Source organism: Sciurus vulgaris (assembly GCF_902686455.1).
Source record: "Sciurus vulgaris genome assembly, chromosome: 12".
Taxonomy (NCBI): domain Eukaryota; kingdom Metazoa; phylum Chordata; class Mammalia; order Rodentia; family Sciuridae; genus Sciurus; species Sciurus vulgaris.
In genome coordinates, this window is record NC_136473.1 from 25,452,869 (window position 1) to 25,480,279 (window position 27,411).

The 27,411-nt window shown below is 37.4% G+C and overlaps 1 protein-coding gene and 1 long non-coding RNA gene across 10 annotated transcripts in view; one reads left to right on the forward strand and one right to left on the reverse strand.

Annotated features, from left to right (window-relative positions):
• Nucleotides 1-18,086, reverse strand: part of LOC306641289 — a 263,290-nt gene extending 245,204 nt beyond the window's left edge. The window contains exon 1 of the long non-coding RNA XR_013758109.1: nucleotides 12,292-18,086. This is a non-coding gene — a long non-coding RNA (uncharacterized lncRNA). The remainder of the gene's footprint in view (nucleotides 1-12,291) is intronic.
• The window catches only part of NEBL (nebulette), a 127,433-nt gene that overhangs the window by 24,385 nt on the left and 75,637 nt on the right, over nucleotides 1-27,411 (forward strand). For 8 of the 9 annotated variants that reach the window (XM_079106313.1, XM_079106320.1, XM_079106314.1 and 5 more), the window contains 4 exons: nucleotides 1,377-1,487; nucleotides 8,192-8,302; nucleotides 18,093-18,194; nucleotides 19,127-19,228. In XM_079106313.1, coding sequence (XP_078962439.1) covers nucleotides 1,377-1,487; nucleotides 8,192-8,302; nucleotides 18,093-18,194; nucleotides 19,127-19,228 — 426 coding nt within the window. The remainder of the gene's footprint in view (nucleotides 1-1,376; nucleotides 1,488-8,191; nucleotides 8,303-18,092; nucleotides 18,195-19,126; nucleotides 19,229-27,411) is intronic. The other variant, XM_079106315.1, reaches the window with a different exon arrangement.

Below are 27,411 nucleotides of genomic sequence, written 5' to 3' on the forward strand. Positions count from 1 at the left end.
CTTGTGTTTGATTGATTTTCCTGAAGGAGTTAACTGCAGAGCAAAAAATTGCAAGTGGGTGATCTATTGTGTTCCCTTGAACCTAATTTTCCCAAGAGCAAGTGGTGAATGAGTGTTTGTCTTTTCCAGTAATGATTGAGCTCCCTCAGAGCCAGTGTGGACTGGAGGTGGGGAGGCGCCTGAGCAGACAAGCCCCCCTCCTGCCCCCACCCACTGTGGCCCCCTGGGGAGGCTGAGAAGCCCAGACAAAAGAATGCATGAAAAAATAATAATTATTATCTTAATTGTACAAATTTGTAGGATGCAGTGTGATAATTTGAGCTATGTATACAGTGTGTAAGGATCAAATCAGGGTCGTTAACCATCTCCTTAAATTTTAAGTTTCTGATTAATTTGTAATAATCGTACATATTTATGGGGTCAGTGTGATGGCTTCAATACACGTCCACAAGATGTGCTGATCAAATCAGGGTAATTAATGTTTCCATCTCCTTATCATTACTTTGCATTTGGAGCCTTCCTGCTCTTCTGGGGGGGTCACTAAAATACATAATATGTTCTTGTAAACTGGTCACCGCATGGTGCTGTGGAACAAGAGCTTTTTTCTTTTTCAGTTCTAATTAGTTATACATGATAGTAGAATATGTTTTGACATACTGTACATATACGGAGTATAACTTCTCATTCTTCTGCTTGTACATGATGTATAATTACTTTGGTCATGTGATCATATCTGCATATAGGATAGTGATGTTCCTTTCATTCTACTGTCTTTCCTGTACCCATTCCCATTCCCTTCCCTCCGTTCTCCTTTGTCTGATCTAAAGTACTTCCGTTCTTCCCCACCCTCCTCCCCTTATTGTGAATCAGCATGCGGGCATCAGAGAAATACTTCTAGCTAATTGAGCTTTGGTACCTGCTACCCAGACTACCAGCGTCACCCTGTTCCCCCTTCACAGACTCTAGTAGTCACCTATTCTTCACCTTTGGAAACCTGATAGTAAATTTTAAAGATTTGTATTTTCAAACAAATTGCCTCATTGTTCTCAGATTGTTTCTTCACTGATCAAACCTATGAATCTGTCAATACATACAAGTAGATTTAGTTTTAGAAAAGTGCATGGGCGTCAATAGAGGAGTTTCTACATTCTCACATCTCATTTAAAGCTTTCTCACAAGTTGGAAATCTTTCTATCTCTTCAGGGTACATTTGTCAGATCTGGTATTTTAAATTCAAATGCAAGTTTAATTTAAGATTAAACCTGCAGGTTGTTAAATCAGTGTGGTTTCTACAGAAAGTTTTCTTTTACTATTCACAGTAAAAAAGAAAAAAAAAAATAGGAGAGGGACTTTAATTTTCTTTTTATTTCCTCTAGGCAAAATACAGAGGCACTGTGAAGGTCAACCTTTCCAACTCTCTTTATAAGCAGATGCCCGCCACCATTGATAGCGTCTTTGCGAGAGAAGTTTCCCAGCTTCAGAGCGAGGTGTGTTTTCTATAAATTGTTATGTAATGAGGTAGATCAAACATATAATCTCTTTTAAGTGATTTGACATTTTAGGAAGAGTTGTTTACTCAGGGTATTAAACACTGAATGGAAACAGCTGGATCATGTGCTGTCTGTAGTCCAGTGGCAGACAGTGAAAGGGACATGCAAGTTTATGTCAGGCACAGCATGCTGGGATTTTTTTTTTTTTTTTTTTGAGTCTCATTCATTGCTCTTTATAGGGCCAATTTTAATCTAATTCTGACAGTTTACAAAACTGAAATAATTGTGGTTTGTTGCACAATACTGGGGATTGAACTCAGGACCTCATGCATACTAGTCAAGCCATCCCCACCCGCAAACCCCACCCACACTTCTTAAAAATTTTGAGACTAGGTCTTGCTAAGTTGCCCAGGCTGGCCTTGAACTTGCTATCCTCTTGCCTCAGCCTCCCAAGAAGCTGGGATTACAGATGTGTGCCTCTGCACCATTTTAAAAATGAAATTCTTATAGCACCTCTCGAATGATTCTGACTTAACATATGATCCCTAGGTGGAGAACATCTTAAGAGCTTGTTAAAAGTCACATGAAGGGCTGGGGAGATAGCTCAGTCAGTAGAGTGCTTGCCTTGTAAGCACAAGGCCCTGCGTTCAATCCCCAGCACCAAAAAAAAAAAAAAAAAAAAAAAAGTCACATAAAGAGATAGCAGTTGAATTTGAGACCCACAGGTCCATGCTCCACCTGTTAAACAACTGGTTCCTAAATTTCCTGATGTGTACTTCATTCTTTTCATTTAGGATAAGCCAGGCTACCAGCCAGAGCCTCCATCAGGTGGAAGTAGCTATTTTAGTGATTCCAGGTTGCAGCAAACTTAAGAACTGTCATCATGTAAACTCATTTTTGAATCCACAGGAGTGTAGGGGTAATTTTTTTCCTGTATAGTACCTTGAGATATAAGGCATTTTAAAATGCATTTAATCTCTTGCATTTCTTAAAACAGAATTTCATGGTAGAATACTTTGCTGTTTTCTGACTCACTGTTTGGTTTTATTCATGGTGCAATCTGATTTTTTTTTCTTTATTAATCTGTTACTTGCTAAGTTACGTGAGACCCTCATCTGTCCTGTCCCCTGCTCTACTCCGGGCACATAGGGGCTCTTCGGTATTGTGGAATTTATTGATTTCCATCTAAAGGATATGTTTCCTTTTGCATAGTTGATATTCTTCATGCCATACCTTAGGCATTAGTACTTCTAATTAGTATTAATAGTAAATGTAGGAGTATAATAATACGTCAAGTGCTATTTCATGCATTTCATATGCATTTAGGTCATTTAATCCTCACAACAAACCCAGGAAGTATCCCCATTTTAGAGATGTGGAAAGCAGAGCACAGAGAGTTTAAGTAACGTGCCAAAGGTCACACAGCCAGCAAATGGTAGAGCCAGCATACAAGCATGGGTGGTCTGGCTCCAGAGTCTGCGTTCTTAACCACACACTATTCCACATCTTTCCTACTACTTCTCTTTCTCTTCTTATTAAACAAGTTCCTTCTCCAGAATTATTTTACTTTTAAGTAGAGGATACCTTGGCAATTATAAAATAGTCTGAATATTAATTTTGATTTTAAAATAGTCTTGAAAAATACTAAGGATTGCTACCCTTTGCAGAACATCTTTAAATGTTTCATTATTACAAATTTAAACATCCTTTGTGAATCCAACTTGGCAGGAAGCTAACAGCTGAGATAAGCTGAGATTTAGCTAAGCTAAAAATATATGATGTGGAGGTTCTGCCTGGCTGACCATGACTAATGTGCCCTTTGTTTTTCCTGCCAACATCTGGTCACCTAGCTACTTGCTGATAACATGGGCTACTTTATAAAGCACATAATTATAACACTCGATAGAAGATAAGCAACAATCATTCAATAAAAAAAGAAAAAAATTAAAAATCTATTTTTATATTTACTTGGGAAAGTAACATTTTCAGATATTTGCATCCTTTTACTTTTTCTTTTCTTTCTTTCTCTCTTTCTCTTTCTTTCTTTCTTTCTTTCTTTCTTTCTTTCTTTCTTTCTTTCTTTCTTTCTTTCTTTCTTCCTTTCTTCCTCTCTTCCTCTCTTCCTCTCTTTCTTTTTTTTTTTTTCTGTGCTGGAGATTGGACCTAGAACCTTAAGCATGCTAAGGAAAGGGCTCTACCACTGAGCTACATCCTAGGCCCTTTTTATTTTGTTTTGAGACAGAGTCTCACCAAGATGCTTAGGCTGGGCTGGAACTTGCAATCCTCTGTCCTCTCCACACCTTTCCCAGTAGCTTGGATTACAGGTGTGTGCCTCTGCGCCCAGCTCTCCTCTCACTTGTTGATGGCAGAAATATGTGTATAGAAAACAAATATTGCTTTGTGGATTTTAACATGAAAAATAATCCATTTTGATATTTGGGGCCTGCCGTATTTCTTTTGGTGGAATAGGTTATCATGCACATTGTTACCATGTGCCTTCCTGTGATGGAGTAGACATGACTGGGGAAGATATGGATACACTCTTAATTAGCAGTGCTTTGTGTTGTGATTAGTCTGGGAACTTGTTAGTAAAAAAAGTACCTTGGTTCTGAATAAGGTGTGTTTAGATTTACATGCATCAATTTTATTACTGTTAAAATACTTGTTCTAAAAAAGTAGTTATTCTCCAGGTTTACCTGGAAATCAGAGGTATTTGCAAGTGTCTGTGATGATTAGACAACTCTTCTTTTACTGTGTCCAAAAAGTTTCAGAGTTGTGGTAACCTAATTTAGAATATTAGATGAATTCTAATCTTCAATGGCTGAGTTCTAATGAAAGTTCTTGACAAACTGTTGTCGACAAACTATTGAATTATTATCAAAAACAAACAGTCTTTCTAATGCTTAAATTCAATGTAGAGTAAAAAAATTCAGCGAGTGTATTTGCTGTTTGTGATCAAATACCTGACAAGAACACCTTAAAGGAGGAAAGTTTGTTTTCACTCACAGATTCACATCCATGGTTGACCACTTCATCACTCTGGGGTTGAGGTGCGGCAGATCATCATGGTGGAATGGAATGGTGGAGGGAAGCTGTCAGCTCATGATAGCCAGGAAGCAGAGAGGGCAAGTGTGAGGAACCAGGGGCAACGTATAATCCCCAGGACCACACCCCCAGTGACCTCCTTCCTCAAGTTACACCCTCGCCTGCCTACAGTTATCCATTCAGATTATTAATCCAAAAAATGGGTTGATCCATCCGTGAGGTTACAGCTATCATCATTTCACCTCTGAACATTACTGCATTAAATAATGCGTGAGCTTTTTGGGGGACACCTCATATCCAAACCATAACAGTTAGATTTATGCTTCCTTTAGAAAATGACAGTTAGGAAGAAGCACCTTTAAAAAAGAGAGTTGTGAGCTAGGTCATATGCATGCCTGTAATCCCAGTGGCTTGGGAGGCTAAGGCAGGAGGATCTCAAGTTCAAAGTCAGCCTCAGCAAAAGTGAGGCACTAAGGAACTCAGTGAGACCCTGTCTCTAAATAAAATACAAAATAGGGCTGGGGATGTGGCTCAGAGTTGAGTGTCCCTGAGTTCAATCCCTGGTGCCCACCCCCCTGCAAAAAAAAAAAAAGAGAGAGTTGTGAAGTTTTCAGGATACCATTTTATTCGCTGTTCTCCATTAGAAAAATTTATAAACGAAGATCCCAAAGGAACCTGGAAATGGAATGGACTGTGACTTGAAGTGATGGGATCTTTCTCTGCAAGGCTATTTCAGGAAAAGGCTAAATAATTCCTTATCAGAGAAGCAATACAGACTGCTCAGGCATCCTAACTGAGAAGTTTTATGGGAATTTATGGTTTTTTTCAGTAGTACTTATGGAGTCCTGTTTCCAGAGTTCAGAGGTATCTATGATATGGTATTGAAAGCACATTTACCTATATAGTACTTACAAAGTATTAGAAGTCAAACATATATACATACATGTATATGTGGGATATAAAAATCTAGGAGATAAAATATATGAAAAATGTATACATTGCTTATATAAACATTTATATATAAAGTATAGAAGGCTATTTCTAGTTCTTCCCACTCTTTGGATGTCCAGTACCATAGCAATCTAAGTTCTCAAAGCATGAAGAAAACAGTTTTAATGTAGGGAAATATCGCATAATAATGACAGATCCTAAGAAAATCAAATTTGTCAGAAAATTTATTAGCTTGACATAATTTTCCATTAGCTATTTTAAGGCAGAAAATTAATATGATAAATTAAAGTTCAGCTGCCTCCAGTTTGATTCAGTCTTAATTCTAAAGTGGTACTTAGTGGCAGCTATAAATGAAAAGACTATTTTAAAGCTGCAAGTAGAAAATTATGTAGCCTTTTTAAGAAAGAGTGCTTTTTAAAATTGTGCTCGATGAGTCAACCGTATCTATGATAACTCACAAAATGATCATCTGTATTGGTTTTGTTTATAAGGTCGCAAGCATGATCATCAGTCTAAAATACAGAATATACCAGCCGTCCTTCAAAAAGGAGATTGGCGTATGTTACCTCTTCTTATTTAAGAGGAAGAAACAAATCTCAACAGAAGTTTTTCCTTGCCTTTTAGACTTGAACATCCATTAAACTACTCCCCCTTCCTGTCCTCAGAGTTATAATGTAATATGTACTGGAACTGAGGTAATGGACCTTCTTACCCTGCATTGGGGGTCCTTAAGAGGTTTCCTGTTTAACATAAGTAATTGGTGAAAATGTAAAGATATATTCATCAGAATTAGATATCTTGATGGCGTAAATTGATGGACAGATTGTAACGAGATGTATTATACCTGGAGCAACATAGGGGCTGCGACTGAGTCCTGGTAATCAACCAAACACACAGGACTGGATGTGGGAAGCTGGCTTCGTAGGACTGAATGAGACTTAAGTGCATTAATTGACAGGAATCTCAACATAGCTGTCAAAAGGAAGCTGTCATGACATGTGAACGCATTAATAGCATTTGGCAAGTGGAGGAGGATAACCTGGATTAAATTAAGTAATTCTAAATAGGATTAAGTCAGGCTGTTGGAATGAGATGGATAAATTGGGATTTGGATTCAAGAGGGCTTCTTGGACGATCAGGGGTTCAACCCTTTAATCCATGCAGACTGTCTGGAAGAGCAGAAGTCATCAATGGCTAGTTGTCTTCCCACTGGAAATTCCCTGTTGCGAACTAGGCTTTTTCCTCTGTGACTGGATAAATCTAACTCTGGGGAGAGAGATGGGGTTTGATTAAAGGAAGAGGTTTCAGCCAGAGCTTTTAAAATTCAGAGACTTCTTGCCCCAGGTTGAGTTTTTCAGTAGATGTTTTTAAAGAAAAATGAAGTGGGGAGCCAGAGAGGAGGTTTTGCAGGGGAGAGGAGGATGGTAAGAGTCATTGATTTTATTTGTAAAAATTAATTTTATAATTATCACTCTAATCCTTTAAATAAGTGTATTATCTAAGTTAAATGGGTGTTTAATTCTGTCTATGAAAGCCCACGAAGAGTGGAGGGTTATGAGAATGTTGAATAAACTCATTTATTCAACCATTCACTATATATTTATTGCATTTCTTCTCTGTGTCATTTACTGTGATAGGCACAGGATATTAAAAGATGTGTTAAGATATAGACTCACCTCTCAAGGAGCTCAAGAATTGGCAAAGAATTCTTAAGTTTAACTATATTCTTTGTCATTGAAAACCAGACCGTATTTTGTTCTTGGCAATGAGTGTTCTAGTTTTTCTTTTTAGGTTGCTGTTTATTTTATTTTATTTGTTTTTGTCCCTCATAATTCCTACTCCACTCAACCCACATTTATTATTAAACCCTTAATATACTTTAAAATTAATTTTGCTATTCTTTTCTTCATCTGTTGGTTTATTTTCACTCATGGTTATTCATTCATTTATTCATTCACTGAGCAGATATTAAGTCGATGCTGTTTTTTAAAAAATCTTCCTTACACCCCCGCCTTCACCCCACTACGAAGAAAACTGAACCAGGTGATTGGTAATGGATGGAACTGGTATGATGTTCAGATCCCTGATGGAGAATGAGGCTTGACAAACCTGAGAATTTCATCTGCGTATTATATTTTCTCCTAAAGCTTTGGTCATTTAATGAGGTTTCTACTATATTATGGCTGTGTCTACATAAAATAAGAACCATTCATGTAAAAATAAGCAACTCACTTTTACACATTCCATAATTTCCCCCTACCTGCTCAGTTGTTTTCTCAAGATTTAAACCTTGAACATTTGTAACTGTGAAAGCTCTCAGATGTGGAAGATTTACCAAAACTATAGGTGAGATTTAAGCTAGAGGAACAGAATGGTGAATTTCATCATTGCTTTAAGGTTGTTTTGAAATAAATGACAGAATTAGAGTTAGAAATCTTAACCAAAGCCCTGAGATGAAAGCATTATATATATTATCTTGTTACAGAGGCTCAGGCAAATTTATCTGTTATTGGTGGTATTTAAATATATAAAATCCTTATAAAACAGTGGAATTTAACAGTTAAGAATTTTATATACTACTGTAGGATTTTTAAAAACGTTATTTATTGATTTTTTTGGTAGTGCTGGGGATCTAACCCCAGCCTTGTACATGCTAGGCCTTGGCTACCTCTAAATAGAACTAATTGTTTTTTGTGCTTTTAAAGGTTGCCTATAAGCAGAAGCATGATGCTGCCAAAGGAGTCTCAGATTATGCCCACATGAAGGAGCCACCTGAGCTCAGACACGCCATGGAGGTCAATAAGCACCAGAGTAATGTAAGCAAGCTCATTCCTCACCGTTTTCTGGAAAATTGTAGTTGACCCACATTACAACTTGGGGTTATTTAGTTGAGATTTAAATATTATAACACTTCTATTCCAAAAAGGACTTTATGGTTTATCATTAAGAGGTACATTTGAATTATTCTTAAGGTAGTCATTTAAACCTTGTAGAATGCCTCTACATTGTCACGTATTTTCAGACATTAGAAATTTTGCTTGAAGAAGACAATTGGGTTATAACATTTCTAAAGCTTCCTTGACTTGATGTGGAAGCCCAGGGTTTCTGGTCTAGTCACAGAAATGCTGCAGGAAAGAGCGCCAGCAATCCATGGAAGAATCACCCGTGAGCACTAGCTGGATTGTACGCCACTGCTCTTTCTTTTGAACTGCTTGTTGGGGATCAAATCATTATTAAATTTAAGAACCAACAGATATGAAATGTTGAAGCAACAGATGCCTAATGATTGACTTAGCAGCAACAGTACAAAGAGGAAGAAAGTTAGTTTGTAGAAAATAAATTTCTTTGGTTATAAGTTCCCAGGCCCATGAAGGCTTGCATACATTTGTTTAATACCACTACTCTCCTGGTATCCTAGAAGAATAATTTGTTCCTGAAATTTGTAGCAGAAACTTGTTGTATCATGAATTCTCTTTTCTCCAAAAGGCATGTATGAACTGCTGGTCAGGTTCTTGATGGATTAGAATCAGTTAAGGTAAGGTGCCTGTCCTAGTTAGATTAAGAAACACCCTTTCTTGGAAAAGTTCCTGATCTATCTTTGTTATCTCAAAAAGAGTCTGTCACTCAGTCCTATTGAAGCAGCTTTGCTGACTCTGTGCCTCCAGGGCCCAGAGATACAGAGTATCTCTCTGCAGTATGGCAAGAGCTATTTGATATTAAATTGCATTAGGTCAATGTTTAAGTAAAAACCAGAGAGGAATTTAACATACTAACCCACATGTATAAACATATGCTGATACCAAAGCCTTTCTCTAAGATGCTTTAGGCCTGACAGGAGATGAAGAAGCTGCATGTCTGCAGTTATTATCAGGGCTATTATTTTAAGGAGAGGCTTTATAAGAACTGTTTGCTTACAGAAAGACTATAATAATCATAACTACTACTTACTCAGCTCAGCCATGCACCAGGCTCTGTGCCAAGACTTTGATCATTTCCATTTTTTACAAGAACCCTGTACTGATTCCCATTTCGTAGATGAAGGAAATAAGAATTGGGAATCAAACTCTGGAATTCACTCTTTCTGCTGTACCTTGCTATCTCCCTCTTAAAGGTCACTGGTGATTAGTCAATATTTTAAATGAAGTTTTAAAAATGAGTAGCATCTTAAGACATCATCTGAATTCAGATGCACTGCAGGAAAGAATAACCGAAACACCTGAGTTCTCACTATTTTGTTGCGGAAGAGACCTTGAATTCATATAAAAGACCAAAGGTGGAAGGTGGGCTGGTGTCCTGGGGTGGCGACTGGTGTTACATGGATCCCTAGGAGGACTTTTCTTACTCTATAATTCAATGTAATTCAAATACAGAAGTTCCTTGTCATAGAACTGGGCTTATTATTTTAACTCTGCCTTTTCTTTTAAAAGGTCTTTGATTGAGGGAATAGAGAATGAAGCCCTTTTCTCCTCCATTCAACAGTGTGTGCTCACGGGAGAAGGATGTGTTTACTTACACTCCTCTGCCAACTCGGCTCAACCTTTGCATGCAAAGTTTGTACATATAATAGGATTTGGAAAGTGTTTAAGACTATTTACTTAGATTTAAAGTGAGAATGATATTTGTATTCTACCCGTGAAGTAGTTGCTATTCCTCCAGAGCCAAGCCACTTGGAGTAATACATTTGTTGTCTCTTCAATATGAAATTTAAGGATTGATCTTAAAAGCTGCAAAGAGAGCTAGTGTGAACATCTCCTGGTTCAGCGGGCAGATCCACTGAATCTCCATAAAAGACAAAACTCTCTCTCCCATAAAACATCAGCCTGAAGAAACTTATGGCAGAGAATTGACTAGTAGAATTAATTGCTGTTTTGTGACATGGACTTTCACTTTACACTCTGGCTATAAGTGAGTGACTTAATTTCAAATAAAAATGTACCATCAGATGTGAATACAATTAACCCAGAAACAATGAAAGCCAGCACCTTGGCTTACCTGGTTTATGGTGGCACCAAAATCAAGTCAGCTTCCTAAGTTCTGTTAGAGAACCAAGAAACCGGAATCACTGCCACTCAGAACAACTTAATATTTGCCTTCTCTCTGGTCCTACCTTTTATTAAAATGGTCATTAGTGGTCAAGAGGAGTGATTTTTCTTCAGATTCTTTCTCTCCCTTACACCTTCAGTGATGTAAATGAGCAGAAGAGGATGGGAAAGAGGTTTATTTATGAACTGAATTCTCACCTCTGAATAATTGAGAATGCCAAGGGGAAAAGTATCCTGGGGGCAGGGATCTCTTGTATCACTTTAAGATTTAATGATCATAAAAAGGGGGAAAATTATTAGAATATCCTCTACACTAGCATATATGAAGCAAAAAAACTGGCGTTAGACCATGCTTAAAATGCTGGCTTTGCCACATGTCCTGTGGATGACCTGGGACAAGTTACTTAATATGTCTGTGTCTCTGTTTTCTCCTCTGTAAAATGGAGACATGGACACCTATCTCCCAGGGCTGGCAAGTATTAAATAATATATGTAAAGGACTCGGCAGAAGAACCGCTCAATAAAATATTAGGCCTACTTGGTCCTCCTCCAGTTTTTAAAGGATGATTTGAGAGTTAGGGTGATGTCATCATTCATTTGAAATAATTAAAAGAGAATTGGTTTATAAAAGGGCTAAATCAATATGAAATTAATATTGAGAAGTGTTTCAGTCAGAGGGTGTATTCAAAAAGTTCCTAAACGTATCTTGTTGATACTATAATTAAAAATTGATTAAAAACCACCAATCTAAATCCTTTTGTATCTTAAGGGATGTAACCCTGCCAAATTTTTCTAATGTAATGAGAGAAACTGGAGGTATTCTGTTCTGTGACTTTCCCCTGAAGATGGGCTCGTAATGAAAACCTCAGTTACATTATTAGTTCTCATCCATCTTATCAGAGGCATGAAGTCCAGTAGTTCTCAAGAAAGTCCAACAAAAATTACCATTTTAAGTTTTATAAGTAGTATGGTTTATACTGATTTGCGATGCAATTGGAATAGTAAACTTTGCCCAAACACTGTATTGGTAATCGATTCAACATGTATTAAAAAGAATTATTCAGCGTAGGAAACAAGACTTAATGTTCTTTTCAAGAATGATCTATGTACTGTCTTAAAATTAATAAAACCTTATCAGTAGACAAATTTCTGTTTCATCAGAAAGTGAAAAGGCTTAAAGATAAATCAGTAAAATAATACTGGAAAAACAATTATAGCTCTGTGTGGTTCCTCAGTGTGACTTACAGTAACAGTGTCTGTGGATTCAGTATTTAAAATACATATATCAGTGTTCTTTTTCATCTCTAAGCTAAAATCATTAGTAATACCTCTTCTGCTCTCTTCATGAGATTGTGTTGTTGGTAAAATTAAGTCATGAATAAGAAAATGTATAACAACTATACAATGACATATGACATATAAAATGACAATAATAATGATCCATTGTTTTACATGTAACTGATTTTATTCCATCTTTTAGACAATTAAAAACTTTGTTCAATAATATCAAATTGTATGTTCACTTATTTTTGAAAAGTTTATATTGTCTTATAGAAAACAAGATTTATATTTAAAAAGGTTCATACTCTCTTGTAGAAAATAACATTTAAGTAAGTTTCATAAAAGAATTTCGAGGGGCTGGGCATAGCTCAGAGGTAGAGCCCTTGTCTAGAATGTTCAAGGCCCTGAGTTCAATTCCTAGCACCACACCAAAAAAAAAAAAAAAAACCCACCAAAACAAACAAACAAACAAAAAGAGAGACAGAAAAAAAGATGAGAGTCTTGTGCCCCTGGAGGGCTATTTCTAATGTGATATATGTTATGATGATGATAAAAGATTTAAAGATTTTCTTGAGAATGATTGAACCTGGGCTTCAAGATTGTGAGTCTACACAGGTTACACTGCTCACTTCTGTTCTAGTTTCTTTTCACTAAGAATCATTTTAACCTTCCCCAGAGCAGTGGAGGGATTGGTCCTGGCCCAGCTGGATCTCATTCCCTCAAGGCTTTCCTGCTTGTGCAGTGCTCAGCCCTCCAGGTGTCTGTCTGTCTGTCTGTCTGTGGCTTCCAGGGAGGCTGCCGTTCCCCAGAGCCCAGTCTTCTCATCTACAAGGGCTTCACTTTCACTTCATGGACTGTCTGTGGAGGTTTTGCTTCTGTGTAGTTTATTAACTCACCTACCAAGGAGTCTCAAATCACTGTGTTGTAAAAGTAGGAAGCCTGCTGGAAGGTCACTGTGAATCCTTGGGTCACACACATGTGTCTGGCTGTACCTGGAGAGTAAAGGCATCTGTTCCACTTTCAAAATCTCATAGGAGTTCTGTTTATTGGCCAAGTCTAATCCTCTAAGGAAGGGGATGGTGAGGGGGTGTAGCTTCAGCCTGGGAAGGGAGCTTTGGCAGAGCCCATTTGAGTACAGATAACTTAGCACAACGGGTGGGTTTAGAGTTTAACGAATTAATGCACAAAGAGGATACAGAACAGTGCCTAACGTGTGCGGACCATGCTGCAGGAATGAAGGAAGCATGCAAAAGACGTGGCTGTTATGAAGCAGAAGTAGAATCAAAGACCATGAAGTGACATGAAAATACAAGGGCAAAGGTGAACATAGTGAGATAAGAAAGAAATTCAAAGACAAAATTTAATGGAATACAATTCTGTGTTGGAGGTATAGAACAGAACAGATCTGTTGCTGCCAAAAAACAGGAAATGGATCTCTTTAGAGTTACCGACAGGAATCTAAAGTTGGTTGGAGTAAAAGAAAAATTTATTGGTCTATATACAGTTGTGCCTTGGTATCCTCAGCAGATTGGTCCCAGGATCTCTAAAGATACTAAAAATCTGGGCATGCTCAAGTCTTTTATAATACATGGTATAGTATTTGCATGTAATCTGTGCATATCTTCCTGTATATTTTTTAAAATCAACTATAGATTACTTGTAATACCTAAAACAATATAAAAGCCATGTAAACAGTCATTATACTGTATTGTTTAGGGAATGATGATACAAAGACAGTCTGTACATGTTCAGTATAGATACAACTTTCTTTTTTGAATTTCTTCAATCCATGGTTGGTTGAGTCCTAAATGTGGAAGCCAGGGATATTGAGGGCAAACTGTAATTAGGAAATGAAATGGGGCTACCTCCAGGCACAACGGGTTCCAGAGCCACCACAGTGTCACCAGAAACCCTCCTCTGTCCCATATCTCACTCTGCTTGCTGCTGTGTGATGTTTCTTTCACACAGTGTCTGTGAGGATTCAAGATGACAGCCACTGCTTCCAAGCTTAAATCATCCTCAGAGCAGCTGATTCCTGAGGAAAGTGTGTGTCGACTCAGCCTCGAATCCATTGGATGACTCTGGTCCTGCTTGGGATATGTGTGCCTTTTAAAATCATGGTTTCTAAGTGGACATGGAACCTGATTGTACAGCCCAGGGCATGTGGCCACCTCTGTCTACAGAAAGGCAGGTTGAGGTCCCCTCCTCGTCACCTGGAGTTAAGGAGGCACAGTTTCCAAATAAAAAGTTCTAGGGGAAAAAATGAATCATATCTACTAAAAAAGGAATAATTTAAGAAAATGGCCCAGATATGTGGAAAAGGACAAAGAAATTCTGTTAAATTCAGTTAAAAGGCAAAAGGAAGTAATCAGGCATTTAAAGTAATAATGCTGTGTCCCCATGGAAGAGACCAGAATCATCATTTGCAGATGAAATTATATGTTTTTACATACTGTGAAAAAGATAAAGCTGATCATCTTGACTGTAAGATAAATATATAACAGTGATCTTCATATGATAATTACTATTTTGCCTTGTGCAGGACCTATAGAAGAAAATGATGAGACTTCACTGAGATATATAATAAAAGAATTAGAGAAATGGAAGAATATGCCATCTTCTCCTAGGGGAGTCTGAAGTATGGTTGAGATATTATTTTTCCTGAAGTCATTTTTGTAAGATCACTGCAGTACCCATTCAAATTCCAGTTGTTTCCTTCATGGGAGGTACTCAAATGCTTCTAATGTTCATTATTAAGACTCGATAGTTAAAGATTAAGAATACACTTGAAATAGAAAAGTAAGAAGGGAACTCAGTTGAACAGATCTTATGGACATTTGAAAAGAAAATCCACAGAAGTAAGTGAGTCCTTCATATGCATACTGAAGAGTCTAAAATGGAGACCACCTTTAATATCATTGATTTCTCTTCCTCCTCACCTTCTCCACCTGCTATCTTCTTGCTCCTTTTTCCTTCCTTTTTCCTTCTCTTTCTTCTTTGTTCTCTCCTGTGCTCTGAGAACATAGCAGGAACAAAACATTGAAAGAAATAACATAAAATAATCATTGACTGTCAAGCTTATACCCATTCTGGGTTAATGATTTTCAAGAATCTCTTCCTTTCTCTCTTCTTACTAGAAACAGTATTATGTCGATTGCCATGTTGTCATGAGAAGAATGAAGAATGGTGTCCAATCAATTGTTCCAATATGGTTAGCATTAGATCGAATCGATTCGGGAAATACAGAGGCACACACATGCAAGTGTGCATGCCTGCACATACACTTTGACCTCCAAGCTCTTCTTCTATTGCATGACCTTTTGACTCTTCCTGAGTTCTGATGCCATGCCAAAATGGAGCAAGTCCACAGTGCAGAAAACATGTGAGGACTGTCAGATGAGTTTCCTTAAAGCTAACGGTGATCTAGGTACAGGAAGATGAGTCATCTACTCAGGAAACCGTGTTGCCATACCACGCATGTTCAGACGTCCTTGCAAGAGTGAAACCAGGAGCTTGCTTCTCTCGCCTGTCCACAGACATAAGCCCCCTCTCCTGTGGAATATCCCTAAGCAGTAGTGTTCTGGAAGATCTGACTTGCGATCAGCTCCTGTGCTTTTCTCCTGTGTAGCTCTGTGGTGTTCTCTTGTTTGAATGTACAGCTCATGTCAATCTTAATATTTGTTTTGAGTCACATATGCTGGCCTCTAATTTGCAATTTACATGGATGATGGGGCCCTATTCAGAGTCCTGCTCCTGCTGCCTTTGTGCCGTTCACCTCTCTTCACGCAGTCATTAGGCTGAACAGCATATAATTAGGTAACCCATGTAAAGCTGGGATTTCTGAAAGGTTGCAGTTCTTTTCAAAAAGTGAGGGTTTCCATTTTTACTCTCATTCTTTTCTAAACAAAAAGACATCCCCCCTCCCCTGGTGGTTTTCAAATGAATGGAGTGACTTAGAAACAGTCCTGGAGGTGGGTAATAATTTTGGTTTGTTTTCACCTGAGAGCTGGTTTTTGTTTACACAGTTTGTGTTTTAACTCCCTGTAGGCTGAGGTTGAGTTGCTATCATTTGTAGATGAGCGTGTTGCTTTGTGAAGCCAATGAAATTGGTCTATTTAAAAATCCCTGAAGATTTAAAATTCACCCGACAGTATAACTCAGTCACCAGCTTATTTTTGTGTTTCTTTTACTACCTGTATGCACAAAACCTAGAAATTACTTGCTAACACAAAGCCTATAAAATATAAATACTGAGGAACTTAATACTGATTGTGCTTAAGTGCTATGTGCATGTCAGATTCACAATTGTAAATGCAATTTAAAAAGTAGGTATGGGTAGTGAGCAAGTATAAGCTTTCAAAGGGTAAATAGAAGAACTGTACCTAAATATTTCATTGAAATAAAATAATGCAAGAGGAACCTGTTGAAGTATTAATGAATTATCATGTCCCACACATGATAATTATTTTTGGAAGAAATAAAGAAGTGGGAGTGTTTTAAATCTGCTAGGTTGAAAAGAAAATAACAAGATACATTAATATTATCTAGAACACTGGTTCATAGTGATCAACTAGGGAATTCATTAAAATCAGATTCTTAGGCTTGATTTACCAAAATTGTATTCCAGAGGATTGTGGATGGACTTCAGGAATCTAAATATTTTATAAGTAGCTTAGATGGTGCTGTTGCAGAAAGTTTACAGGCAATGTTAGAAATCCTTGTATAAAATGTAATTATTTTTAAGGTGTCCAATGGTTCATTTTAGTTTTCTACCTTTTTGTGCTCTGAAAAAATAAAGATGGGTTTTAAAAATGACCATTTTGGCATGCTTTGCATTTTGACTCTGATAGAATATATTATAGTAGACAAGTCAACCAGCCCTGGTGAAATGCCATACAGAACCACATCTGGCAGTTGCTTTGGCTCATGACAAGTCAAGAATTTGGAAAGTGGACAGTGAGAGGTTGACCATCAGACATTATAGCAATGTGATTCTGGTCTCTCCTTCTATGTGTTAGTCTAGTTAACATAAAAGAACATGACTAAAGTATTTTACATTTGGCAAAATGTATACATTTTTCTCTTTAAATTTCTACTTTCTGTACTTGGGCTCGATTATGTCTAACATGCATAACATTCAGAGGAAGAATATTCTTTAATGTAATAATTCTTATTTTGAGTGGATCAAGCTATTAGAATGATATGTATTGGATGGTAAAACTGTTGATAGTCATGTCTGGGTCTCCTCAGAATGAGCATTTGAAGAGTCCAATTAGGAAAATTTGAGAAGGGCAATTCAGTGACTAGAGCTTATGGATAAGTAAAATGAATGGCAACAGTATTATAATGGGTGAGAAGGAAGAATTGGGACTAGTCTAAGCTGTCTGCCTGACTTGTGAAGTGGTATGGTGTTATTTGAAAGAGGACATGCATTAGTTATATGACCAAAAAAATATAATTGATGGTGATACTCTAGAAATAAAAAGTATAATGATATTTAATGTTCAAAAGAGAAAGCAAAAATAGTAGAAGATGAAGCTGGGCATGTGTTGCATGCCTGTAATCCTAGTGGCTTATGAGGCTGAGGCAGGAAGAGCGTGAGTTCAAAACCAGCCTCAGCAACAGCAAGGTGCTAAGCAACTCAGTAAGACCCTGTCTCTAAATAAAATACAAAATCGGACTAGGGATGTGACTCAGTGACTGAGTGCTCCTGAGTTGAACCCCTGTTACCCCATCCCCCTCCACACAAAAAAAGACAAAACGAGAGACGGGTGTAGCTGAGACGGTAAAAGCTGGAGAGTTACAAAGCCTCAGCACCTGCCCTCCCCAAAGGAAGTGACTTTTAGTCTTCATTTGCTGGGACTTTCCCTGCATCCCCTGAGCTTGAAAGTGTGTGGTAGGCAAGTTGAAGTGATTGCTAACTACATTCTGTATATGAATAGAGCATCCACACCTACACACCAAGCATGCTAATAGAGAGGTATTTGTAAAAATCCTTTAAGATGGGTTTGTGCCCTGTTCTTAGCTTTCTATTTCTTAGGTAATATAAATCAATTTCAAATATATATTTATTTTTGTTTCAAATATGTTAATGTTCATAAGACATAGTGTGAAGAATTAATATGTCTATGCAAATGAACGTTGTGCATAAAAACAAAGAAAAGCAACTCAAGGCTAGTACATTCTCTTAGCTATTATGACAAGGACAAATAATGTTATAGACATGAAGGTTAGTAGCTTTTTTTTCTTTTTTCTTTTCAATCAAAACTGTCTCTTTGATCAGATTTCTTATAGGAAAGATGCGCAGGACACCCACACATATACTGCGGAGCTTGACAGACCGGATATCAAGAAGGCAACTCAGATCTCCAAGATCATAAGCAATGTAATTCATCTTTTTAACTCTTGTACTGAAACGCTTTTTATTTTTGCAAGAGACAAAGCACAGCTTTGGTATTTGGATGGTTAATTTAATTAGTGTAATTAATCAGTCTGGATTAGTGACATCTCAATGTTTTCCCCTGAATTATCCATTTGATTATGTACATTATTTGGGTATATGCAGAAACTGCCCAAATTAGACTTGACTATGACTGTCATGCTTTTAGAGTTGGTTATGTACTATGTGGGGATAAGATCATGTCCAAATGTCTCACCCTAAAAGTCAGGGTTGTCAGTCTTCTGGTCCAGTATAATCTCTCACCTCACCCTGTTCCAGGGAACTCCTCTTGGCCTCGTCCCATCCTGTTGCTGTTAATTGTGCAGATTCTCTTTCATCAACACATTTGCATGTTTCTCACATGGCAAAGCTGTTTCTTATCTCCTCTAAGATACCCTTCTTGGTTAATATCATCTGACTTCAAAGACCAAAAATTCTGCTTAAAATGATGATTGAACCTGAACTGAATGTTGGAATAACCTTAGTGTACCTTCATAATCAGTAATTACTAAATTCAGCTGCATGTGAATCAAACATCGTCAGATCAGTTTCTGAGAAAAACAAAACCATAAATGCTATCTATCGAAGAGTGCAGGACCTCTATCCAGAAATTTCTCCTTACGTATTTTTTTTTCAGTATTTGTAAGTGATGGTAGCTGGACACTTAGTCTCAAAGTTAATAATTATTTTACTGCTAAAAGCTGAGTTTATTTAATTATACAATACAATAAATTCTGACTTCAGCAGTCTGTATTTTAGTATTTGTGTTATGAGGAATATATTTTAATGGGCTGAGGGTATATTATATTTTATCGACTATGTTAATGTAATTCATCATTATCAAGTAGATTTATTTAATATTTTCTTATTACTTTTAGGCAGAATACAAGAAAGGGCAAGGAGTAATGAATAAAGAGCCTGCTGTAATTGGAAGACCAGATTTTGAACATGCGGTGGAAGCGTCTAAACTTTCTAGTCAAGTAAGACTCTGGAGTGATGATCCCACAATGACTTTATTCAGATATTTTGTTTCTAGGAGCATTGGAAAATATTTCATTTTAGATAATATCTTTAATTGCAAGAATAAACAGGGATCATATTTCTGAAACTTTTCAGATAGTATTGCAATAATCACAGATTTCAGTAAAGAAAAAAATTAAATCTAATTTTAAGCATAAAATAAAGTTTCCACTCTACCTTCCAGCTCAAATCTAAACCTATTTGGTTTGGCTGTGTTGTCACATTTCCCAGAATTTCCAGAAATCAGCAACAGTTGTAGCAAATAATTGTATTTCTGTCTTATGCATACACACATACATTCTCTGACTCTCTCTCTCTCTCTCTCTCTCTCTCACACACACACACACACACACACACACACACACACACACACACACAGGTTTTAACTTACTAATAAAAATACTAATTTTCACAATTTTCAGATGTTTTAATCACAAATTAACAGAGGGGTAATGAAAATGAAGGAAACTTTGGAATTTAATTGAAGAGTATAAAATAAGATCTGCAAGTGTATAGAGACATGACATGTTTTTGGTTGACAATCTTTTTTTTTTTTCAGTTGTAGATGAACCTTTATTTCATTTATTTATTTATGTGTGGTCCAGAGGATCGAACCCAGTGCTTCACATATGCTAGGCAAGCTCTCCACCACTGAACCACATTGGTTGACAGTATTAATAGATAAAAATTTTAATTCTTCCAGAATTATCATATAAATGTCATTTGCTTTCAATTAGAATCCAGCAGGGTCTTTTTAAAATATGGATAAAATGATCTGAATGCTTTCATGGAAAAGAATTGCCTAAGAAAAGCCTTTAAAGGTATGAAGACAAAGATCAGTGAACGGGAACTTAAATTATGAGTTACCATAAGATAATAGGAGAATCATTGAAATTAAATCAGTATGGATTGGTATATGGAGAGGTAAAATAATCAGAAGGATAGACTAGAATCCTGAGATAGACCCCAGTATGTATAAGAATTTAATATATGACAACAGTGTCGACTCAAGTCAGTGGGAAAAAGATTAGGTAATAGTGGTGCTGACGTAACTGACTGTCATGGTGAAAATATTATTGGACCTGAATCTTGGACCACATACAAAGCTGAATGTCAGGTGGATTATTTTATTAACAGTACAATAAACATTATTATTAATTATTTTATGAACAATAAAATGGTTTTGAAATCTTACAAGAAAATTCAGGATATTCTTTATACCAGACATGGGCAACATATTATGACCAGAGATCCAGAAGCTATAAAAGATAGATACATTAATTACATCAAAATTAAAACTTTCAGTGGAAAAAGGTGACATTTGCAGAGTCAATAACAATGTGATCAAATAGTAAATTTTACAAATGTATAGTGTTTATTATAACTTTGGAAATATTTCTGATTTTAAAAACTCCATGTAATTCCAATTAGAATCCAAACAGCCTTTTCAAAAGGAGAATGAAATTATTTGAATGAATTAGATTTATGCAGAGAAAGGAAGGTGCGAGAATAGTTGTTGTTTTTTTTTTTGTCGGGGTGGTACTAGGGATTGAACTTCACTGAGCCACATCCCAGCTGTATTATTTATTTTATTCAGAGACAGGGTCTCACTGAGTTGCTTAGCACCTTGCGGTTGCTGAGGCTGGCTTTGAACTTGTAATCCTCCTGCCTCAGCCTCCTGAGCCACTGAGATTACAGGTGTGAGTCATTGCACTAGGCTGAGAATAGTTTTTTAAGCTGTAAAAAGGAAGAAAAGCAAAGGTCTTCAAATATTTGTATGAGTATTATTTATGTGGTAAGAATGTTGTCTATAACATATGTGACTTCTTTAAAGAAGCAAAAAAGACTAACATCCTGGTAGAAAGAGGGGGAAATGAATGAAAAGACATTTCACAGAAAAGCAAACATCAGTTGCCAATAATAAGCTTGTGAGAAGCAGCTCAGTTTAGCAGTAGAGAGAAAATGGCAAGAATGTCGCCTGTACCCATTGACATTTTGTCTCTTGCTAGTGTGGAGGAGGAGGACACCAGGTCAGAAAGACTCTGTGAGGGAGGGAGCGTGGAGCTGGCTTCAACAGAGAGCGAGAGAAAGCTGTGCTCCAGGGGAAAGCCCCAAGTAAAGGTTGGCAATGAAGGTGACAGAGGACAGAAGTCTCATAGCAGAGGCTCTGAGCAAAGCCACAGGAGTCATGAACACAATCAGCAATTTGGGGGGAGATTTGGTGAGAAATGGGCCAGTGTTGTACTGATTTTCTGACCCATTACTTAGCAGAGCAGGAATAATTTGTTCTTTTTTTCTCATGTATTAACTTTTTCAACTTTTTTTTTTTTTTTTTTGTTATAAAATACCCAGAAAAGTTACCATCTTAGCCATCTGAAGTGTGCTGTTCAATGGTGTTAACCACGTAATGTCATGCTGCCATTGCCTCATCCACCTAGAGGACTTTTTTCATTCTGTAAAAGTGAAACTCTGTTGACCTAAGTCCCCACCCCACCTTTCCCCAAACAACGTGTTGTATGAAAGAAATGGTGAAAAAGAGAAAGTGATTCCCAAGTATAACCTTGGGGAATATTTTAGAGTTAATTTCCAAGAAGGGCTACTTATCCCCTCTTTATCTAGTGTCTCAAATTGCTTCCACTTTCAGCTAAGACATAAGTAATCCCTGAAATTTTAACAAGGAAGGATTGTACAGACCATTTTTCTCAAGGTTAATGAGGCAACACTGTGCAGGGAAGTCTGGCCTTGTGAGAGGCAGAAGGTCCAAGAGGCCAGCTGTGCTGGGCTATGATAGTCACACATGAAGTGATGGGTTCCTGAAAAGTCTCGATGGCTATGGGGGTGAAAATCAGGCATACCCCAGAGAGGCCAAGATGAGAGATGCCCGAATGTAACTGAGCCTCATACCCATTGTTTACAGTATACAAGACACTTTCACTTACAGTTCAACCTTGTTTGTACTCAGGATGCTGCTCATGCCCAGTTGATTGGGATGCACTAGATGGCACTCACTCGAGGGAAATAAGGGCTGTGACTCCAAGCTCCTTAAGTCCCAGCTGAAGCTTGGTGGAGGGATAGGAGGTACTGGCTTTATTTGAGCTTCCTGCAGAGCTCCCTGACTTCTAATAGCTCCACCCTTTCCTGGGGATGAAGGTTTTCCAACAAACACACAGCAGGTTATAGTTATAGAGATCCCACCTGATTTGGTATAGTGGTTAAGAAAATGGGCTCTGGAGCAGGACCTCCAGGATTAGACTCTAGTTCTGTTACTAGCTCATCCCAAATTGCTTAATTTCTCTATCTTCAGTAGCCTCATCTGTAAAATGGGGACAACAGTATCTTCTTACCGTTGTCCTGAAGGTGAGGTGAATGACTTCTGGGAACAACACTTCAAAATGGTGCCTGGCCCATAGAAGATTGCACAACTTCATAGGAATCACTCTACTGTAGATGTTCAGAGTATTTTCTCTTCTAGCTTTTTAGATGGATTCATACACAGAATGGAGCAGAAATAGGAACCTTGACTCTCAGATTTCCAGTCTTCAATTCATGCTATCCCAATCCTATTGTGATCCTTAGACGAAAAAAAAATTTGGTGTTCAGCAATCAAGTGACTTGATGCTCAAGCAGATTGTAATTTGCAAATGACATTTTATCTATCATCTCTACTTTTTTAAAATGACATTCTTACTGATCTTATGGTATGTAAACCCATCAGAAAAGAAGAAAACTGAGCAGATGAATAAATAGGACTCCTGGAATGAACTCGTATGTTCCATTTGTATTCTCAGGTATATCAATGAAAAATAAAGACAAAAGCATCATTGTTTATTTTCGTGGACAACTTTGAAGATCATGCACTTTCTTGCCCCGAAATTAATGATAAAGGCACATAAATTCATAGAAGGGAAACAATGTAGGAATTTGGTAAGCAGGAAAAAGGACTAACTGGGAGACCAAGATGCAGGGAGAAAAGAGCACGATAGCACTGGAAGACTGCTAGGAGAGAAAGCAATGACAAGGCAGTGGCCCTGATATGGAGTGAAAAGACAGGTCCAGAGAGTGAGTGGGCAGATGCTCACATCTTACCCGAAAACTGAGCTCTGTGCAGTTTTACCCTGAAAGTAATGGAAACACACACCTAACTGTAGGGGTTTCAGCCACATCCAGCATGGATGAGGGAAGGGCTAACTGATGGAGGATGATGTTGGCTATCAATCAATTAATTACTCATAAACTTATCTAATCAATAAACACACAAAAGCCAATACTCTTTCTAAAGGGGAGGGGGCGTGAGGAATCAGGCCATACCAGCTCTGGCCTCTAACAATATGGAGTAGCCTACTTGCCTTTGTTTTATAGTCACACAGGCAAAGGGGGCCAAGACTGGGAGGGGCTTCTTCTGTAATGAACAGGATGGGGTGGAATTAGAGAAGCGAGTTGTTTAGGGAACTGGCATATCAATCAGGTGGTAAGCCACTCCCACACAGGGCCACTTACTTCCCAGGGTACCATGGCTGCCAGTTCCTGGGAGTCAGGCCTCTGTATCCCATGGCTCAGCCAAATCTGATTCCGCTAGATATGGACAGCATTTCACACCTAACCCTCCGTATGTTAACTTTTACAATAGATTTGCTCCATAGTTGTAAACTTTACCCTTTTAAATTTGGAAGATACATAAAATTATGACTGGGTCATAAAAATAAAATCAGTTAAAAAACAAACAAGCAAGGAAACAAACAAACCCCCCAAACCTCAAGTGTCAAGGGTGGTTTCTGTGTATCTCAAATGTAACTGTTGAAATCATAGGCTTGAAAAATTCTAAGAGTATAATTTGTTAATATATTCATATGTTATCTTATTACTTTGAATTTGACTACATGATGAATTCTTTGTTTATAACATCAAGGAAAACCTGTGTATATTAATTAGTCTTTAGTCTAAAATCACTTTTGTTAGAAAGGTAAGAATGGGTTTTCAACCTAAAAATTCCATTATGGATTGCTTTAAAAATTTAGTAATAAATATTGTCCTTAAATTGCAAAGGGTATTGATTGGTTTGGAGAATCTCCCATTCTCCCTCCCTGGCAAACAACTCCTCTGCCAAACTCCTTACACCCAAGTATCAGATTAAATGTCACATTCCTGATTTGCAGATATAAATGGTATCCTCCTCCTCCCCTTTATTCTGTTTCCTTATAGTTCTTGCCACATCTATGTGCATGCATGTGTGTTTTAAATATCTACTTCTTTTACCACCTGGTAGGGCTTCTGTGTCTTTGATCCACCATTAGAGCATGGCACAGATTGGTTGTCAATAAATATATAGAGACTGATTAGATAAATATTCTCTGAATTTTTCACATTTGATGCAAAGTCATTAAGATGTTATTTTGTAAAGAAGGACAGAGTTAGGATTTTGTGTAAAATTTAGTCTTAAGAATATAATTGATTTTCATGACAAATTCTACATAAAAATTGATTTTACTATCTTCATTCACCACTTATTATTTTATCCAAAATCAGAGGAGTGGATGCCAATAGCTATGTGATGATGTGCTATTTGCTTATTTTTCCTTTTCAATGATAATTAAAGTGAATTTATCAAATTATCTATTTATTTCCTGACATCTGTGTATATGACTACAGTGAAAAATTTTCATTCATGGTCTAAATTTTCCTGCCTTGCTGGCTCTTTGTGAGTCTGAGCCACAGATGATGTCATGCAGAAGCCCACAGCCCTTGTGACAACTTACCCAGTGGGTTTAGGTGTTGGGCTTTGGACTCCCAGGACGCTGCTCTGTCTAGAGGCAGTTCTAAGGACCAGTTTAAATTACATTGTTGTCGTCTAAGAGTTTCCGTGTTTTCTCCAAGTGTGGACCTCTGAAAGTCTGTTCACTGAGGTTAAAATTCTTTAGAAAACTTTCAGGAGTTTGATCCTTTATTCCTATCGCATATTTTTAAATAAGTGATATCAGGACCAGTAAGTATGATATTCAGAATGTAAATGCAATTGATCATATAGAGTAAAAAGAACTTCATTTCAGAATAATATGCCTGGGTTTAGGGAATATTGTTGCATCTTAAAACCAACACTGTTTTCCTTTTCTCAAGTGGTCTTACAATCCACGTTCCTGTTAGGAACCAGATATGGTTAGGACAGAGCATTGCTGGGGTGTCTTAGGAGATGTAAGTGTGACTTAGGCAGTAGACACTCAGGGGATAGAAAGTCGAGTGAGTCTGAGTGGTTCCCTAGTGAACCAATCAGAATGGGGAAGATACCACCTACTCAAACCATTGGTCATGTACTTAGTTCACGTATGTACAAACCTTCCACAGAGTGAGGCAAAGGAGAATTGTCTGGTCCATGTACTTTTCGCATGATGCAGTTAATTTTTATTTTGTGGATAATTAATTAATGAGGGAAACTCTTGTGTTTTTGTTCCTTGGACATGTTCTGAATCAAATCACTCGGAGTCCTAAGTTAGAAGGTTAGAATGAGATCAGTTTTACAACACTTTGCTTATTATTGCATTCCATATAAGGCTATGAATGACAGAGTGATTATTGTTTTCCAGAAATATGCATTTACTTGGAAGAGCAAATGCCAGGTTTAATAACTGATGAGAAGCTGTCATTTTCCTTTCCAAGTAATACCACCCCACACATTGCCTCTGTTCCTGCTGGGAATCCCTGGGTACGTAGAAACAGTACAACGGCTCTGGGAGCCAACAGCATAGAACTTACTGTTGTTGTTTGGCTAACGCATGACTAAGACACTCATGGTGCCTGAGGCTGGAGAAACTGAAAGGAAACTTGGTGGAAGTCAGCATTGTGCAGCTAGATCTGCTGACAGGATGCAAGTGGCCTCAATCTAGAGCTTTCCCTGTAGCCTAGCTGGCAGGGAGAATGTTTGACTCAGAAAGGGTAGTGTGTTGGTGAGCGTGGCTTGATCAGTGGCATCGTTTAAATGGAAGCCAGTTATAGAATCTTCCAGCATTGTTGAGTCAACTCTCTTTGAGTATCAAAAACTTAGGAGAGAAAAAAAAAAACAGTCATCAAAACATAGAGAAACGCATCACAGCAGAGGGGTGGCATTGTGTGTTAGGACCAGGCTGGGAAAACCCTCGATTTTTGTGCCAGCTACTATGGAAAGTAGTGAAGAAAATCTATTTTTGTTTTTTCCTATTTGTGCTGTTGTCCCTGATTTCAAGATGTAAAATAATGACCTGGGTCCTTGAAGGAGACCCTCACTCTGTACAGGCTTGATTAAAACAGATGATATGAGCCATTCCCAAATTGCTATGTGCAAGGCAGAATCTCAAGATGTATGAATAAAAGTGCATTATGAGAATATGATAAGAAAGCAGAATATTGTAGTGTTGTAAATATTTTAAAAATAGTACAAAAGAACAAAACAGCTTTACTTTTTGCTTTTGAGGTCTGTACATCCTTTTCCAGCTTCATGAATCAAGGGGGGTGTGAGATGTGAGTAACTAGGTTTATTTATTTTGGTAAAGACCTCTTATCCAGATTGCAATTAATTATTATTATATACTCTAACGTATTTCTTTTAGTCCTACAAGATAAGATGATAATCCTTTTTTTGTTGTCCTGTGACTGTTTAACAAAGAGCGAAATAACATAAAATGACTATTAGAGATGGGTTTCCTGCTGAATAGATTATGTCATTAAAGCAGAGAAATTTTAAAATGACATTCAATAGGCCCAGGACATTTCAGAAAATGTATTTCTTAAAAATGAATTTTTGAACAAGTGAACTATGGGAAACCAGGAGAAAACCGTCGTACAAGCCATGCCCTTTATTTGAAACAATTCCCTTAGAGAAATTCTTATTCAGATTCTGGGCCAAGGACCCATTTTCTAAATGTGCTGGACCTTAAGATGCTTGTCCTGATTTCTGATTGAGCATAGAATATAGGAATGCAGAAACGGAAGCTGACATTTAAAATTTTTGATATTTTAAGGCATAATTCTCATTAATAGGAAGGATTTGAGTTAATGCTAATTGTGTTTATGATCGATGTTCAAGTACTGCATTTAAAAAAATTATGCCTCGTTAAGCTTTTATGGAGGGCATGAATACCAGGAACTTAAATTTTGCTACCATTCACCTTTAAGGTAG